This window comes from Terrapene carolina, unplaced genomic scaffold, assembly GCF_002925995.2.
Source record: "Terrapene carolina triunguis isolate 2854851 unplaced genomic scaffold, T_m_triunguis-2.0 Scaffold25, whole genome shotgun sequence".
Classification (NCBI taxonomy): Eukaryota; Metazoa; Chordata; order Testudines; family Emydidae; genus Terrapene; species Terrapene triunguis.
In genome coordinates, this window is record NW_020664376.1 from 531359 (window position 1) to 549387 (window position 18029).

The window sequence follows — 18029 nt, forward strand, 5'->3', positions numbered from 1 at the left end:
GTTTGTGGGTGTTATTTCTGCTAGCAGTTGGTTCCATACTCTTTGTGTGGTTCCTGTGAAGAGTATGTCTCCTGCAGTCATGACCCTACCCCTATTGGTTGACAGTAGCATTGCTCCAGTGGAATAGCTGCCAGGGGAGGCCATTTTGAAGAAAAGCAGAATGCCTGGTGCTCTCGTGTACATGGCAACACTCAGCATAGTCTCACATTTCACAAATATTTCACAAAACGGGTGGGGTCCAAGCTCTGGTGAGAACAAATGGGAAGATTTATGTGCACGATATACCCTGGCTTTGGCCCCTTCACACCAGGTAGAAGGGCCAGGGCAGTGTAAAGGTGCCCTAAAAGCTGTGCATACAGCTGTGGGAGAATTCCACCGATCTAGGAACTGAGGGAGATAGTAGAGGACAGTCTTCTGAGGACTCCCTCGCAAGCCTTGGTGTAGGGCGTGGAGCTGCAGCGCATAGTGCTGGGGCGATTCTGGGCAGCCCAGGGCATCTGCCATAATTTAGATAGCCCCACAGGGCTGTCTAATGGTAAGTAACATCTTCACATCCTGCTGTGTACGAGCCAGGTGTAGTTTTACCATGTATTAGCAGGTTGAGGTAACACTGGGCTCCCCTCTAGTGTTTACCTCAACCTGCTAACTTGTGTTAAAATTACCATTGCATTGTCCATAGTAACATGCTCTCATGTGCTAGCTAACACCATTAAGAGCCCACCTTTTTTCCTAGTGTGGATGCACCCTCAGAGGCACAGCATATGCCGAGCCTCTGTCACTCCATGGTCTTTTCTCTAGAAAACACATGGAATGAATCAAGAGGGTCTCTGTTATTCTAGTACATTGGCCTTCATAAACTATTCCAGAAATGGGTTTCTGATTGAAAATTCACAATTGTTTTCTTTTTAAAAAGTCGCTGACCTTGCTGCTAGCTCACACCCTTTGGACACAGGAACATTTAATTTAACTGGGGTAAGGAGAAGGTGTTGGGTGCAGTGTGAGAACCTAAACAGGATAGAATCCTGTAAGCTGAACTTTATAGGGGTCTTGGTAGGTTAAAAGAAATAGAATCATATCCCCACTGAACTTGAGTGCAAATGGGTTAACTTTCATTAGGCTCAGAAATTTAGCGCAAAACCTTGGTAACTTTAGGGTATATTCTCCCCTTGATATATGCAGTCAACTCACATTAACATTAATGATTTTCATATACACTGAGGGGAGAACCCTTTAGCCTTTAATTAGTGTCTTAATTTAAATTAAGAATCAGTGTAATCATTTTGTCTTGTTTCCAGTGCTTTTATTTCAGTCATCTTTACATGGATTTTAAGATTAATTCCCTTTCAGCTATTGTAATAGCGCTCTGGTTGCAGAACATAAACTAACTAAAAGTTAACCGTATCTACAAAAGCAAACAGTATAACAAGAAGACAGAAATCTCACAAACCCCCAGTCCATTCAGAAAAACTTAGTTCTTGTGGGGATAAAAGTGCTAGCGATAATTAGGGCTACTAGAAAATTTTCTGTTGAAAAACAAAATAAAACTGGTTTTCTGACTGTTACAGGGCTGCTACCTCCAGAGTGACCCTTCATGGGCTGGGGAGGCTCTGCAGCAGACCTGCCTCAGTTTCCCCTTCTCAGCCTGCTTGGGCAGCTGCAATGACTTGCTGTTGTAACTCAGTGCAGTGATTTGACTCTCCGGCTAAGTCATTAAATAAAAGTCCTCCCCCTTCTGGAGTATCTAAGTCCAAAAATAAATTAAAAATAAAGGCTGTCTTACCCAGTCCCCAGCTGGGCCCAGTTCCTGTTACGCCCAACTGCCTCTAGAGAGCATAAGCATGAGAATGACTGTGTAGCCTGTAGCGCACTCACTTGGGAGGGAGGGACCCAGGATCCAGCCCCCCTGCCAAATGAGTGCACTACAGGCTACACTGATCAAGTTGGTAAGAGCAAATGGGACAAATGCTCACTTTTGCCAAAAAAGTTGGGATGGCCAGGACAGGGCTTAAAAAAGGGACTGCACCGGCCAAAACAGGATGTATGGTCCCCCTACTTAGAGCACGCTTAGGAGAGGTGGCAGAGCCCTGTTGAAATCCCTTCCTCCACCAGGTAGAGGGAGAACTCGAATTGGGGATCTCCCACATCCCAATGCCCTAAGCACTGGGCTAAAAGTTGTGAGGGAGGTCATCGTCCCCCACCCCCAGCTGTTTTGTCTGAGCTTGCCTGAAGGGCCCGATCTGGTAGCTGGGCTCTGAGCACACCTACGAGATCGGCCCCCTCAAGCTAGTTAGATGGCTGAACACCTAACTTCCCCAGCTTTGTGAATCACTCTGGGGCTTAGATGGGAGGTACATGCCCCATTTCCCACAGGGAGGCAGCAGTGCGCATGCCCAGAGGCACAACTTCTGCCAAGTGAGCTCAGCAGGAGTTCTGGGTCCCGACACTGGGACTTAAGTGCCTAAACAAGGGACTTAGGCACCCTACTCCTTTTGTGCATTCAGGCCTTAGTGCCTTTTGTCTGTACGGCGCCAGTTCTTTAATTGTTGTTTTAATTATTGTACACACGCTAAGGGATTGTTTTGATTCCGACATTTTATAAATTGTAGTAAATACATGACTGATGTGGGACTGCAGCCTGAAGTCTTTGCTCAGTTTATGCAAAACTCCCATCAGGCCAAGTTCGTAGGTATTCACTCAGTTTTATTGGAAGCAAACCCCATGTGTCACGGTTACTGGGCTAGCTGCGTAGCTGTCTCGTCTCGGGGTCTCACCGACCACACCCAGAGGTGCACCCCCTCAGGCCTTTACCTCTTCTGGGTAAACCTGGGCCCACTCTTCACCACAACCTAGGTTACAACCGCCTGGGTATCGACTATGACTTCTTCAGCGGGTACAACAGCATCTGCAGCTGTGAGCCATTTGTTCGCCAGGAACTGTGACAGCAGGTTGTTGCAGTGAGACAGAAACAAACATCTTCAAAACCAAGTGGGATTTATTCATGTCTCAAAAGCACCAAGCAAGGAGAGCAAAGGGTAAAACAATAAACGCCTCCTCACATTGGTAAGCTCCCCTCAGCCCATTGAACTCCACCGCTGGCAGGGAGAAACAGCTTGCAGTGCAGCAGCATGCCCCATGGCTCTGTCTCAGTCGGACTGCGAGCCTTTTTACTGACATATCCTGGCCAGCCTCTCTGGGTATGTCTACACTGTGATTAAAAACCCACGGCTGGCCCGTGCCAGCTGACTCAGGGTCACGGGGCTTGGGCTGCGGGGCTGTTAAATTGCTGTGTAGATGTCCGGGCTCAGGCTGGAGCCTAGGCTCTAGGACGCTGCGAGGTGGGAGGGTACCAGAGCCCAGGCTCCAGCCCATGCTGGAATGTCTACACTGCAATGAAACAGCCCCACAGCCCGAGCCCGGTGCACTCCAGTCAGCTGGCACGGGCCAGCGGCAGGTGGCTAATTGCAGTGTAGACATACCCTCTCAGCTCACCCAAACAATCTCCCTTTTGTAGATCCTTGATCTTTTGGATCTCCTTTGATCCCAGGTTTCAGCCTTGGGAAGAGTAAACAAATCTCACCTGAATGGATCCCAGCCATTTCTCCTCAAGGAGCTTATCTTTGCTATAGTTTTGTTTCCTGTGGGTTTCTCCCTCAGCAGTGTCTTTTGATGTAACTCCTGGCAGTCAGACAGATTACTATCAAACAGATATACCATCAAACATTTATACACATATGTCCCAATATGTCACAAATGGCACTTTAAAATTTGTCCTAATAAGAATTCTCACATCGGCAAAACAGACTTCAAGAATTTGTCGACTTTACCTTCCTTGGGTACAATATGCTAACCCTTCTCTTGGATGGATGTAGGTGGTGGTGCACTTTAAATGTCAAAGGGAAAATTCCTGGACAGAGCAAACACCCCTAAAACTACTTGGAAGGCACTGTTCAAGCTGGAGATAAGGCCAAAAGATCAACATATGCCCCAGAATTTTGTCTCTTAATAGGTTCTGCTTTCAATGTAACTTATGACCCTTGGAACCTGGCCCACATTTTCAAAAGTGGCCGCTAATTTTGTGTTGCTCGGTTCTTGTGTTGCCAGCTTCAGTCACCTGGGGCTTGATTTTCAGATGTGCTGAGGCCAGGGACTCCAGCTGAAATCAATTCTGCTCCAACTAAATTTCAACAGGGATGTAGGTGCTCAGCACACCTGAAAAACAGACCCCTACACATTTAAAGCTGGGCATCTAAAATTAGAGGACACTTGAAAATGTGGCCCTGCATGTACCTCTTAGGTTACCAAAAAGGATATTTTGCTGTAATTCCAATTTTATTTTTTGATTGAAGACACACAGGCTGGAACTGTTAAATGGCTTATTCATTAACATTAAGAAATCTTAATTAGCTTCACACATAAGCACTATCAGTTGTTGGAATTCTTTTCACTAATTACGCATCCAGAATCCCCACGGCAGCAATCCAATCCCGGAGAGTCGAAGGCAGCCAATACTTAGCACAGCACATTTTCAATAGTGTCTTAAACTGCAGACAGTGCAGCCACCTGCATAGATTTTTAATCTAAGGGATTGTTATTGGAAAGTAGGGGAGAAAAGTTAGACCCTGCCATGATGTTTGGGGAGCCAGATTGTTTAGGTGATTAGTAATGGAAGAGAGGGTATGTCTACACAGCATTTTGGAGCAAATGGAAACGGACCTCTGGGCTCACAGACTTGAGCAAGAGCTCAGGCTCTGAAGCTTGGGGAGTTGGGGTGAGTATTTGCTACTATTACACTACAGTACATATTTATCCGGACTGTCTGGCCTACTATACCACCAATGTTTCCCAGAACTCCTACATGGGTCAGGACACAAAGTACACTTCCAAATTTAATTGAGGCTGAATAATGCCTCAGGGGCCGTACAATTTGAACTGAGAAATAGCTGTGGCAAAATACGTTTTATTTGGTTTGGGTTTTTTAATGTGGATTCCAGGATTAGGGCAGAAAATGCGATTCCCAGATGACTGAACCACCAAATGAAGCAACATCCAGGTTTGATGTAATTTATTTGAACCATACTTTAACATATCCATATATTGCAATATAAACAATATAAGTGCAAAATATTTTTTATATAGCACCTTTCATTAATAAAGATCTCAAAATGTTTCACAAAGACTATCTGTTCGTTGATAGGGATCACTTAACCCACCACCAAAATTCAGGCAGTGAGAGAACGGAACGAGCTTAGTGGGGCACTGAAACACTACACAGCTGCTTAAGACAGGAAGTGACAAAGTAGCACAACATCATAACCGAGTGAGCAGAGTCTGAGACATCAGTTGTGGAAAGAATGCCATCTTGAGTGGTCATGTAAAACCCAATCCTGTAAGATGTTGAGCATTCTCACCATCCAACCCATAATTTGATATTAGGTGGACAGGAAAGTTGCCCCTTGAAATCGGAAGCAGCCTCTGTAGCTGCGTAACTAGGGAGGCCTGAGGAGCTTTCATTCCCTGGCAGCTATGGAATCAGCTGTTTTCCTCAACAAAGCCCTTAAATCGATGTGGACTGTAATCTGAATTGGGCCAGCGTCACGGATCAATTGTATCACCTCTGAACTTGTGGAAAGGACCAGAGCAGTGGTTCTCAAAGCCGGTCCGCCGCTTGTGCAGGGAAAGCCCCTGGCAGGCCGGTTTGTTTACCTGCCGCGTCCGCAGGTTCGGCCGATCGCGGCTTCCACTGGCCGCGGTTCGCCGCTTCAGGCTAATGGGGGCTGCAGGCAGGGCCGGCTGCAGAAACCAGCCCAGCAAGCAGGTGCTTGTGGCGGCCAAGGGGAAGGGGCGGCACGTCGGGCTCTTCGGCGGCAATTCAGAGGCAGGTCCCTCAGTCCCTCTTGGAGGGAAGAACCTGCTGCCGAATTGCCGCCTAAGAAGAAAGCGGAGCGGTGGAGCTCCCGCCGATCGCGGCTTTTTTTTTTTTCTTCGCCGCTTGGGGCGGCAAAACCCTGGAGCCGGCCCTGGCTGCAGGAAGCGGCACGGGCCGAGGGATGTGCTGGCCGCCCTTCCCACAGCCCCCATTAGCCTGGAGCGGCGAACCGCAGCCAGTGGGAGCCGCGATCGGCTGAACCTGTGGACACGGCAGGTAAACAAACCGGCCCGGCCCACCAGGGGCTTTCCCTGAACAAGCGGCGGACCAGCTTTGAGAACCACTGGATCAGAGGACTATCAATAGTCACCAGTGACCGGGGTCTTGGTTTTACATCTGCATCAAAAATAGAGGCATTATGACCTTGGCACATAGTTAAATACAAGTTAAATACAGCTGAACCAAGTAATAATACTGGGGTACAATTTTGCTTCCATTTCAAGATTTTATATGCCAGGTTTTGCCTCATAGTAAATATTTGCCAGAAATATAACATCTGAAATCGAGGCAGTAAGATGATAGAGTTCTTTGTTAATATTACTGTACTTATATCTAGCTATTGAAAATCAATGTACAGGTCACTAGTATCTGTTTATACAGTGCCTAGCACAACAGGGCTCCAGTGCTGTTACAATGCAGTAATAATGATAGGGAAAGAAGCGAAAGGGCCACACGCTCTGTATTTACATGGATCCAGTGGCCCCAACACCCTACATACCTGCCTTGGGGCATCTGGAGCAGTGCTGCAATCGCAGCCACAAGGGCCATACAGAGCCACCTCCTGCCCTGGCCACAGATATTGTTGGGCCAGGGAGTGGATTTCATGGCCCCGGCCTCTCCAAACTCCACCCACTTGGTGTCTGACTATTCTGGCTTTATGTGGGCGGAGTGGATTTCACCCTGACATCCTGTTTTACAATTGAGGAAATGTTTCTCCCAGACGGCAATATTTTCACACTGATATTGCTTTAAAAAGGTGAGCCATTACTTCCTTTGCCATTAAAAAAAGAGATTGTAGTTCCCCCTAGGAGAGTTCTTTGGACTGGCACATGCTGCATAGTCCATGTTAAATGTCTGCAAGATCTATTGGACAAATGAATCCTTCCAACAGGATTCTATGGGATGCATTTGGTGATCTAAGCATGTGTAGAAATCCATTGCCTGATTCCTAAGGTAACCACATAGAATATAGACGCATTACAACACTTTCCGCCAGTAAGAATTTATTAAAAAGAAGCGAGATTTCCTCTATTTTAGACCTAACACATTCTTTTTGGAGGTGAGGAAAAAATGATAAAGCCCTGCTTGAATCACAAGTCCTTCCCCAAGTTAATCTCATGTTTAATGAAAAGCTAGAATATGTGAGTGTTGTGGATTCATTTAGCACATTCAATATCTACTTCATAATGAGGATAGAAATATTCTCATCCCAAAATGTAGTTTGGCTGTATGATTGTGTGTCACATTTTATCAGGGCAACATAAATAAAGCCTGATACTAACCCTTTATTTATATTGCTTTTACTTCTTCCCTTTGTTCAGGTTTCACATTTTGAAATGACCAATTCGGTCTGTGTTTGTGGGAAGAGACCAACATGGAAACCCTTTTAAAAATACCCAGAGAGGCTTAGAAACCAGTGTATGGCAAATATTGGGGCTTAAGGTTGAGGGACTCCATGGGAGCCAATATGGCTGGGGATTTCCTGTCAACACACAGAGAATGAGGTGTGCAAGTTTTGAGCTTACACAACTAATACTAAACAAAAATAGGATGTTCTGAAAACTCAAGTTGCAAAGACAATACGTGACAACTATATCATAGAATCATAGAATATCAGGGTTGGAAGGGACCTCAGGAGGTCATCTAGTCCAACCCTCTGCTCAAAGCAGGACCAATCCCCATATCCTGTGTTAGTTTATGTGTGGAGATGGCACACGCTATGTGATTATGGATGCAAACCCAAAACAGCCTCCCGAGGTAAAGATGGCCACTAATGATTCGGGCTTCAAGTCACTGGACTAGAAGTGAAAGAGGCTGTAATCTATAACAAAGGGCTCTCCATGTATTCTTTAACTGGACCTACATTCTTCAGCAAGTTCTGTGGCATTTCAATGGAGCAGACTGCTGCATGCTGAGAGTGCTCTCAATTCCCACTGACTTATATCATACCGCACATACAACATACAATCACTCCCCTCCCCAACATCTCTTTACAAAGCAAAACGGTTTTTCTTTTTAAAAGGAATGGCCCGACCTGCCAAATGCAAGCTATTTTTACTGACTGCAAGTGAAGCACTGAACTCTTATTAACGCCAGACTGGGCAACCACTTTGTATTATGGATGGTCATTTCTTTATTGTTTTATCATGAGAAATAAAATGCTACTGAGGAGATATTCAATTACGGTGACATTTATAAGATGCTGGTGTATTTATACGGTGGTGAGATACTGTTAATATTTACAAAGAGGTATGATATTTTCAAAGATCTGCCCAGCAGTTTTCCCCTTAAAAACTTGATTGTCAGACCTCACAGAGATTTTTTATTTTAAATCAGATGACAAATTATCCAAACTGCTGGGATGTAGTGTTATCATTATGTTTTTTCCCCTCCATGATTGCTGAACCAACTATAATCATGTCTATAATTGCTCCTGAAATCCAAACTTTTTGGACAAGGTAGGTAGGTCCATTGCTTGCAATACTTGCCAGAATGAAAGAGAAGCAACTGAAAAAGAAACAACCTGCATTTTCTTATAAAATGAGATGAAAAAAATTCAAGTGTATTTTCTTCTTTATATTTAAAGCTCTTATTTCAATATATAGCACTTAAACATTTTTAAATAATTTTTTTGTACCTTTGATTGCCTGTTTCATCTCTGGAAACAATTAGAGTAATTTCACTATACATCTGTGCAAATAGAAAATATATAAATGTACTCAAGGCCCATGTCATAAGAAGGTGGTTTCAAGAGTTTCACTTTTACAGAAATTAGTTGGGGTCCCTTTAAGTTGTTCCTGGAAGTCGTTTGAGTTCTTCCCTGTTAAGCCTTTGAAATCCTGATGCAAAGAAGATATGGAGCCAAGCACACACATGTTGTCCTGTACTTCATTTTGTAAACGACGTGGTGACAGCTGTAAAACTCTCCCAAACCGACGGAACAGGGGAGTTGATGTGATCCAGTTCAATAAACTAAAGCTTGACTGGTCGACTGTTGTGTTCCATGGGAACGTTTCTTCTACAGACATTGACTCCATCTCTGAAGTGTTGTGAGTAATTTCGTGAAATCCCAGGGATCGTTCTTGACTGTTTGCCACTGAGAAGTGTTTTTTCCCCTCACATAACAGAGATCCAGGAGGAGAAGCAGTAACACTCAGTCCTGTTGTGTGTTCTGCCTTTGTATTTGATGGGAAAGCTGGGTCATTTCCATACTGAGATGATTGCGAAGAGGGGGTTTGGTTGCAGGCCTTAAAACAATCACTATCATTTGACTGAGGATTCTGTGGGGAATGTTCTGCACATGGGGATTTCTGGGGAATGGTTTCCTTTTTGATATTCAACCTGTTCGGAATCTGGTTGCGAGTCTCTGGAGGCAATCTATTCAACTGGCGTCCAAGCTGAAGTTGGGTTGGGAAGACGGTCCCCTGAAGGGTTCTGTACAGAAATCTGAAGGAGGAAAAATGTACATATGAAAAGAAATCAAAGAAAGAGGATCTGCTTGAGATTTTATCAAGAGAAAAATGTCCACAGAACAGAATATACAATTACTTTAACAGAATGAGAGTTTATACAGGCAAGTACCACAGTTCATTCATTTTCTTTAGATTTGACATTTAAAATAAAAAGATTGCCCAAAGAGCTCTGAGTACCCTGACAATAATGTGACCTACAATAACTACCCACCAGCGATAATACTAATACACAAGTAATTGGACTCTGTTAGCCAGCAGCCTTAAATAATCAAATGAAGCTAATAATATACTTCAGCTGGCTGACAATAAAAAAGAAAAAAAATTAGAAACGCCCCTCACCCCAAATCATATTCAGGCACATCCCTTTGCCTTTCCTCTCATTCCACCCCAAAGTATACGAGCCACTAACATATACACACACAGGGGGAAGATACTATACCTGGGCAGTAATGCAACAACTGGTGATATAATACAAATCAAGTAAAACACAGGCTCTCCCATCAATTTTTCCATAGTCCAGTAGGGATTGGATGGAGGATAACATATTGGGCAAGAAACATTATAAACCAGAGCCACAATGAAAAATAAAAGGATACTGAAGATACAAGATGACCAGTGGAACAAAGTCTAGAAGAAACAGCAAGAAAAACTGATTTTTAATTTTATGGTACAAAATCCATGCACAGAATGTATTTACATCAGTGTAATTTCACAAATCCTTATTCTACAAACAGGATTACAAAGCTGCTCACTGCTCGCAGTTTCAAACCATATTCATTTTTGGTTAAAATGCTTGATAAAAATAGACAGTGCTGAGGGAATAAAACACGCTTTTCTTGATTTTAAAGAGTGACACTAAGGAAATAGGTAAAATATCCCAGAAGGCTCCTATATAATTTCCATGTGGACGACTTACCCAAGTTTTGGTTTCAATAGCCAAGTGTAATATAATGGTGAAAAGAGCTATCGTGGTGATGGGCGTTCCCCAGGAGAATAGATCTACCTCTGAGTCATAGTAAGTCTGAAAAGAAGGAAAGGGGCTTTACTCTAATTTGTATTTTCAGGTCTGCTCCTCACATTGCATGAAATAGGATGTCTGAATGGATAACTTACGAAAAAAGGGATGTAAAAACAAACGAGACTTTGATAGAGTGCATCAATCATGTTCATCCAAAACATGTGTGGTTGGTACTCCTGTGACACAAAAACATACAGTAAGAGTCTAACGAAGAAGCCATTTGTTAGTACTAGACAAAAATCTGAACTGAAATGTATTTCTTCCAGTGCTTGTGCAGACAACCTCATCACTCTTCTCCCTTCCGAGGCCAACAAACCCCACCCTCCTGATGGAGTGATTAGTTGGGATTTCCATGACCTGAATTTCTGCCTCTAAAGCATCCTCTTCTGTGAGTTTTTCCACAAGAGGGTATACTTTAGATCTGAGCTCCTGATCCAGCACCGATTTGTATACATGCCTAACTTTATGCATTATAATTAGTCCTATTGACTTCAGTGGAGTTACATACTTGTGGTATTCAAACTTCAACACATGCTTACATCTTTGCAGGACTGGGGTTTAAGGACCAGATTTTAAAATGTATTTTGGTGCCTGATTTCAGTGGGGAGTTAGGCACCTAAACTCATTTAAAAATCTGGCCCCAAGTCTTGTACATATAAAACGAAAGACTATATATTCAAGAAAGATTAAATGTGAAAGTATGCAGCTTACTTTGAAAGGAAAATCCACAACAATATTTAATGAATATTTACACAGCAATATAATCAGTCCTTAAGAAACAGTACTGAATTTTACTAACCCATTAGTATAAATAATTTAACCATTTTTTACATTCACATGAATTATCATACAGAACAACTGGGTATAGAGGAAATCATTTTGTAAACATAGATCGGTAAAATGCTCATTTATTTTACTAATGTTCTTATGCAGGTTACACATTTCCTGTGATAATTTTTTTTCATGAATTCATTAAGCTCCTTTTCCCCCTAGCTCATGGTTTCCTAAGCCTAGAAATGAGACTTTCATAAAACTCTTGTGTTCTTTGGTCTAATGAAACAACATGTAGACTGCTCCAATTAAAATCTTTTTCAAAGAGAAGAGTGAGGATATTACTGGCTACCTACAAGCAGGAATGGTTTAGCAAATTTTTTTTATAAGTCTTTTTAGACAGGTATTCAATGAAATTGCTTAATAGCATTCAAAGAACCTCAGAATGGACAATGGACTCAACTTTGAGAAAGAATTCTACTGTGAACATGAAAGAATTCTCTTGTCAATCTGCTGACTGTTTTGCCAAATCAATCATCCTTTAGACTGGTTTGTCAATGAAGAAAACCAAATAAAACCTCCAAATCAGCTTCAACTAAATCAGTGACTAGCTATTTTTGTCCTGTTTTAGTAGGGAAGTAAATAGGGGCATTTATTTTGTGGAACTTTAATTGCAATGTTCTGGAGCAGCAGGCCAAAGGCTGGAAATATAAAACCCAGAAACAACAGCTGATTAAAAAAAGAAGATAAAGACAAACACATTGTAAATGAGCAGTTCTGCAATTCCCCACCTCTTCTTTCAAGTATAGCATCTAGATAGATTACTAGAAATGTAATGCACCAAGCACTGGGTGCACTGTTGGTTGAGAGAGTCAGTGACTCCCTTCAGAGGCCAAGGTGCCAGTTGTCTTAGAGGAAGCTGTTGTAAGGCTTCTGATCAAGAAGACATCTCTTGACAATGATAGTCTTGCTAACCCGAGAAGCCACCCTTCTCCCCTCATGATAAAATTGCAGTTGCAATCAGCACAAGTGGTCTAGCTTGATGGCCTTCTGCCCCTTTCCTTGCAGTTTACACAGAAATGGGCTGCAGCTAACGTGTTTTCCATGAAGGGTTTCTGACTCTGCATATTTAGTTTCTGGCATTTAGATATTTTGGTTAGGATTATTATAGGGTATGTCTACACTGCAATGAAAACACCGAGTCTCAGAGCTTGGGTCAGCTGACTGGGGCTTGTGGGGCTCTGGCTGAAGGCTACAAAATTGCAGTGTAGATGTTTGGGCTTGGACTGGAAGCCAGGCTTTGAGACCCTCCCTCCTCGTGGCCAGCTGTGGGTCTTTTATCCCAGTGTAGACTTACACCTAGAAATGCTAACAAGCAAGAAAAACAGTTTCTCAGACTCCCATTCTTTAGCTTTATTCGGTGCCATTGTGTCCTTTGCCACCAAGATTGGTTTTCATTTAAACTCATGACCATCAGAAAAAATCTTCTGAAAGGCAAAGTTTTTACCTCCATTTTCTGGCCACTTTTGTAGAGGTGAGGTACACCAATTAGCACTTCAGCTGGTATATCCTTATCCAGCACACCAGTGACCAGTTGTGGAAGAGAAGAGAATAATACATTAAAGAAGATCAGGTACCACTGATCAATCATTGAAGAGCCAGAGAACCCGCAATAGAACTGGTACCAGAAGAGAAGGGCCACAAACATCTGCAATCAAAACAGCAGTACAGGAAGCATGATCAGTCAGGAATTTAAAACAAGTAGGAAAAAAACAGTGTAAATCTCAGTACATCATCTCTCCATGGCTCTGTGAAATCATGTTGACTTTGATTCTGCAAAGACTTGCACATGTGCTTAACCTTAAAGTCATGAGTAGTCCCTACTGAGGACACCTGATCTTCTGTTATTTATTATTCCCATTCCCACTACTCATGCTTAAAGTTAAGCATGTGTATAAGTCTTAACAGGATTGTGGTCTTGGATATGACTGGGGCTTTTGCCTCACATGAAATTAATTTTCAATCCAATTATAACTCTCGAATACAAAATGCAGCTAAATATAAATGAATGACACCATTTTTTGTGGAATTCCACATATATTTCATGAATGTAGATCTCATTGTGTTGTTTATTACTGTCATAAGAAGGATCCTGTTTCTATTTCAATATCTTGTGTTGGTTTGAGAATTTTCTGGAGACTTAGCTAGCTCACAAAGGCAAAGTAGATAGCACGAGGATAACTGGGCTTTTCAGCTCTTTTCAAGACTGTAATGAGAAGAGCACAGCCAGGAGGATAGAACTATACATTGCAGTGAAGTTGTGTTTGATTTGACCACCACAATATCTTTGATTTTCAATTTCATCAGATTAACAGTGGGTGGAGATGTATCATTCTACAATCCTCACTTTAAAATGAAAAGGTAAATCATTCACACTGAGGGAGTGTGATGACCCTGGTCTTGGGAATGCTGCCTCCAGCTAGGTTGGGGTCACCCAGGGATGGACAAAACACACAACCCATTTTGCTACCATGTATGTGGGATAGACAACCAGACCAGCAAAGCCGAAGTGTCCGTAGAACAGCTGGGGTTCATTTAAACTACAGAGCCCAGCTGTTAGTGATGTATCTACCTATAAATGGAGGTAAAGTGTGTCTGGAGATGAGGACATGCTTGTTTCAGCTTTGAGGGGAGACTGGATGCCACAACTTGAATCCTAGAAAAGGGAGGTGTAAACTGCTGGGCAGGTTTACAGCCAGGGAAGGAAATAAAGCTCCAAGCCTCAGTCCTTCTACGTCCCTGTTCTCCAGACTCGTTGATTATCCACCAACGAATTACAAAAATTTAAAGCAAATCAACTGAAAATACTTGGCTGTAATTCCTAAAAGGGTTTCCCTGCTTTAACTAGCTAGGAGGGGAGAGGCTGTGCCCTCTCCCTTAGCTCCCATTTGACCCAGCTTTCCCTTCCTTTTATACGCCACCTGAAGCAGCCATATGACCAGCTGGGACCTACCCTGCAGCACCTTTGTAAATCCTGCAGCGTGGTTTCTGCAGCAATCCGCGGCTTAAACTATGAGCTAGATAAGTTCTACTGCAGAATGGAAATTGACACAATACAAGCAAATGTAAAAACCCGAGGAGATAGAGATCTAGCAGAATGTATGCAGCACAGTTATCTTGATTCCCTGTAGACAATTCATCAAGAGTGGTCTCCCTGTGAATGAATCCGGTACTTGCATCTTAGAGGAAGTTAGAATTCTCCTTCCCTGAGGGAAACTACTATATGTCTGACACATTCAGGTCTATAAATTCTATTTCCCACTGTGGTTTCAGGGTTGGTAGCAACTAGGATTGCTCTTACGGGCTCTGAAGGCAGCAGAAGCAGAGCAAACACAAACAGAGATTCTTAAGTTTCATTCAAGCCTGGGGGCAACAGCTTCAGAAAATGTCTGCAGTTGGATGTCTTACTAAATACAGCATGAAAAAATAATACTTGTAATTGGGGGTGGGGAAAGGGGTGTATTGGAATGTAAGATTTTACAAGTATTGAACAAAAATGCAAATGTATAAATTGAATCTTTGCATGCTGATCATTGGAATGTACTTACATATATTTCTTGAGAGTGTTTTGATTTAAAAATAAAATTGCTCTGAATACACTTCTCTGAAAGTATAATATTCCACTTTCATTGATGAGGTTCGGTATTATCATGGTGATGGGCACAACAGAAATATATAGATAGGAAGGTGCAGATGCTCAGCACATTTCAGGATCAAGCCTAGAACCATGAGCCTGTGTACACCAGCATTTTTCTGTAAGTTTCCTGCCATTGCATTACCACAGGTGAAGCTCCACCAATGGTAGCAGCACTAGGATAGGTCAACTTTTCAAATTTGGCTTGCTTTTTAAGGCTCAGTGAGATCTTTGGAACTTCAGAATTTGGAAGTGTTTACTTTGATTATTTTTTGAAAGCATGCAAGTATGACATTCTTGATCAGAACATGCTTAGAATATTTTTATCGTGCCCATGTTAATGCAAATATAGTTCAACCAATGATTATTTTTATTATTTACCTAGCACACACGGTGTTCCTATCCTGGTCAGCAATTTGAGGAAAAATACAGCCCTGTCTCATGCCAATTAAAAGTTACCTTTGGACTGAGACAGGGATCAGCAACCTATGGCACACGGCCTGCCAGGGTAAGCCCCCGGTGGGCTGGGCCGGTTTGTTTACCTGCCGCATCCGCAGGTTCGGCCGATCGCGGCTCCCACTGGCCGCGGTTCGCCGCTCCAGGCCAATGGGGGCTGCAGGAAGCAGCGCGGGCCGAGGGATGTGCTGGCCGCCACTTCCCGCAGCCCCCATTGGCCTGGAGCAGCGAACCGCGGCCAGTGGGAGCCGCGATCGGCCGAACCTGCGGACGAGGCAGGTAACAAACTGGCCCGGCCTGCCAGGGGGCTTTCCCTGGCGGGCCGTGTTCCAAAGGTTGCCGATCCCTGGACTGAGACCTGACACGGCATCTTTAGATTATAAGAAAATTATGAGCAGGGACAGAAGTTGGAAATCAACCTTAACTAGACCAGGTGCTACTTGCCCTCCCAGTTACACACATGAGGCTATATTCTCACTCCCATTATGCTCTGGAGCATCAGGAGTGTTGTGTCTGGCCTGGCCCCACCCCATCCCACTCCTTCATGATCCCTACTCTCAACAGAGTGTGCAGGTGATGCAAATCCACAATATCTTCATGCCAGTCAATGATTCTTCTGTGCTAAAGGAATCCTCAGCTGCATCTTCGAGTACTGTGTGAGTGATACAAAGGGACTGAGGAGGTGGGTTTCTAATAACCCCGTATCTAGTAATGGAGTTATTCATGACTGGCACTGGTGTAACTGGGAGGAGATTCAGGCCCATACTTGGATATGTATTGCAGTGTGCTCCTTTCACAGTGTATTTATTTGGCTGAAGGAAGTCAGGGAAAACAAAAACACTTCCAATATGCTTGGCTGATAAGTATAGATGGCCCAAATTAGCTCAGGTCACTGGGGACAATTTACAGTTTGCACAAGGAATTATAAAACAGGATTAGGAAGAGAAAACACATCCACTACTACTTCTGACCAGCACAGGGTGGACTTGGCATTAAAGGCTCCTATATCTAGCCAGCTAGATTTTTGCGAAAGGTACTGCTCTATAAAGAAACTTTTGTTAAGCAGCACTTCTTATTCATGTTACCTAATTTGCACATTCTGCAGCACACTGTCGCTATCACGGAGTGGGGCCTCTATTCCTGTGAATGGCAGCCAGCTGTCTTTCAACTCTGCAAGCTTCTTTGCAGCTTATTTATAAAACCATTTGAAGGCTGACCTCATACTCATTTCACACAAAATAAACCCTGGAAACACGCAGAGCCACAAAACTGTCAAGTCAAACACTTACTGCATTTTTGTAGAAGAAATACAGCACCATATTGGCAAGCCGGGAATAACACCAGTGCCCGTGAACAAGCAAGAGCTTTTCCAAATGCCGAAATCTTGGGACTGCAAAGTCACTCGCCATCACTGCCTTCAATGAAAGAAGAGTTGAAATCATTATTGTAAAGTGTCACCTAAGACACACAGACAGTGCATTTGAGTATCCTGCAAACATCCACAAACGTAAAGCAAGAGTAACTCCATTAAAGTCCAATGGAATTGGATTAGTTCCACCCTGGTGTAAGTGAAAGAAGAGTCTGGCCCATTGTTTCCTCAATGCTTTCACAAATCGTTATAATTTTATAGTGCCCAAAAGCAAACCAGGTGCTTCAGAGAATACACAAAATGACAGTGTCCTTGCTCCTAGAAGATTACAATCTACACTACTACAGATGGTGACACGAGTGACAAACCATAGGAAGGAAGTGGGGTGAGGAAGGACCAAGAGTTATAGTTGTGTGATTGCACAGATGCTCATAGATGATGGCTGTGAGCTTTTCTCTTTTTAAGAAATACAAAGAAGACAGTATTATTTTGTGCAGAAGAAGGGAGTTTTCAGGAGGGATTCAAATGACTGAGATAAATAATAATATGCTACATTACAATTAGTGGAGATAAAAAGGCAAAACACCCAAATAATTTATTTTAATTAATGATCATGATCTTGACTTGCAAAGATTTGCCCAACCCACATTCCCCTGAGATCTCAGTATTCTGAGGAAATTTGTTTTAACTATATTCAAGTTCACTAAATTGTGAGAAATCATTACAGAAGAGGTTCCCCTGAAATTTTAGAACCTGCCAAATCACATCTATGGTACGAATCACCACCATTTCTTTCTATATCATAGCTACTTTTGACTGCCTAAATTTCAAGGTAAAGTATGCCCAAGATTTAAGACCTCACCATGAATGGAGCGGTATATCAGTTGCTTTAGATCCCTCCAGGGCATTGAGTTGGCCACAGATTCCACCTACAGTTGTATTGCTTTTTAAATTTAAATTTTTATTGTCTTATTCATTCACAAGGATGCCTACATCTGTTTCCTTCACCCCTACCCATTTTCTAATTCTATTATGGAATGATGAGGTAAAATTGTTTACTTTTCTTTATTTTGTGTTTCCACCAAATTATTCCAAAACACATT

At 42.9% G+C, this 18029-nt stretch overlaps 1 protein-coding gene across 1 annotated transcript in view; it reads right to left on the reverse strand.

The window, feature by feature from the left end:
* Positions 1-6189: 6189 nt before the first annotated feature.
* Positions 6190-18029, reverse strand: part of LOC112116014 (probable phospholipid-transporting ATPase VA) — a 141429-nt gene continuing 129589 nt past the window's right edge. The window contains exons 16-21 of the mRNA XM_024213290.3: positions 16847-16972; positions 12915-13115; positions 10732-10812; positions 10535-10639; positions 10058-10245; positions 6190-9592 (exon numbers count right to left, since the gene is read on the reverse strand). Of these exons, the coding sequence (XP_024069058.2) occupies positions 8878-9592; positions 10058-10245; positions 10535-10639; positions 10732-10812; positions 12915-13115; positions 16847-16972 (1416 nt within the window). The 3' untranslated portion in view covers positions 6190-8877. The remainder of the gene's footprint in view (positions 9593-10057; positions 10246-10534; positions 10640-10731; positions 10813-12914; positions 13116-16846; positions 16973-18029) is intronic.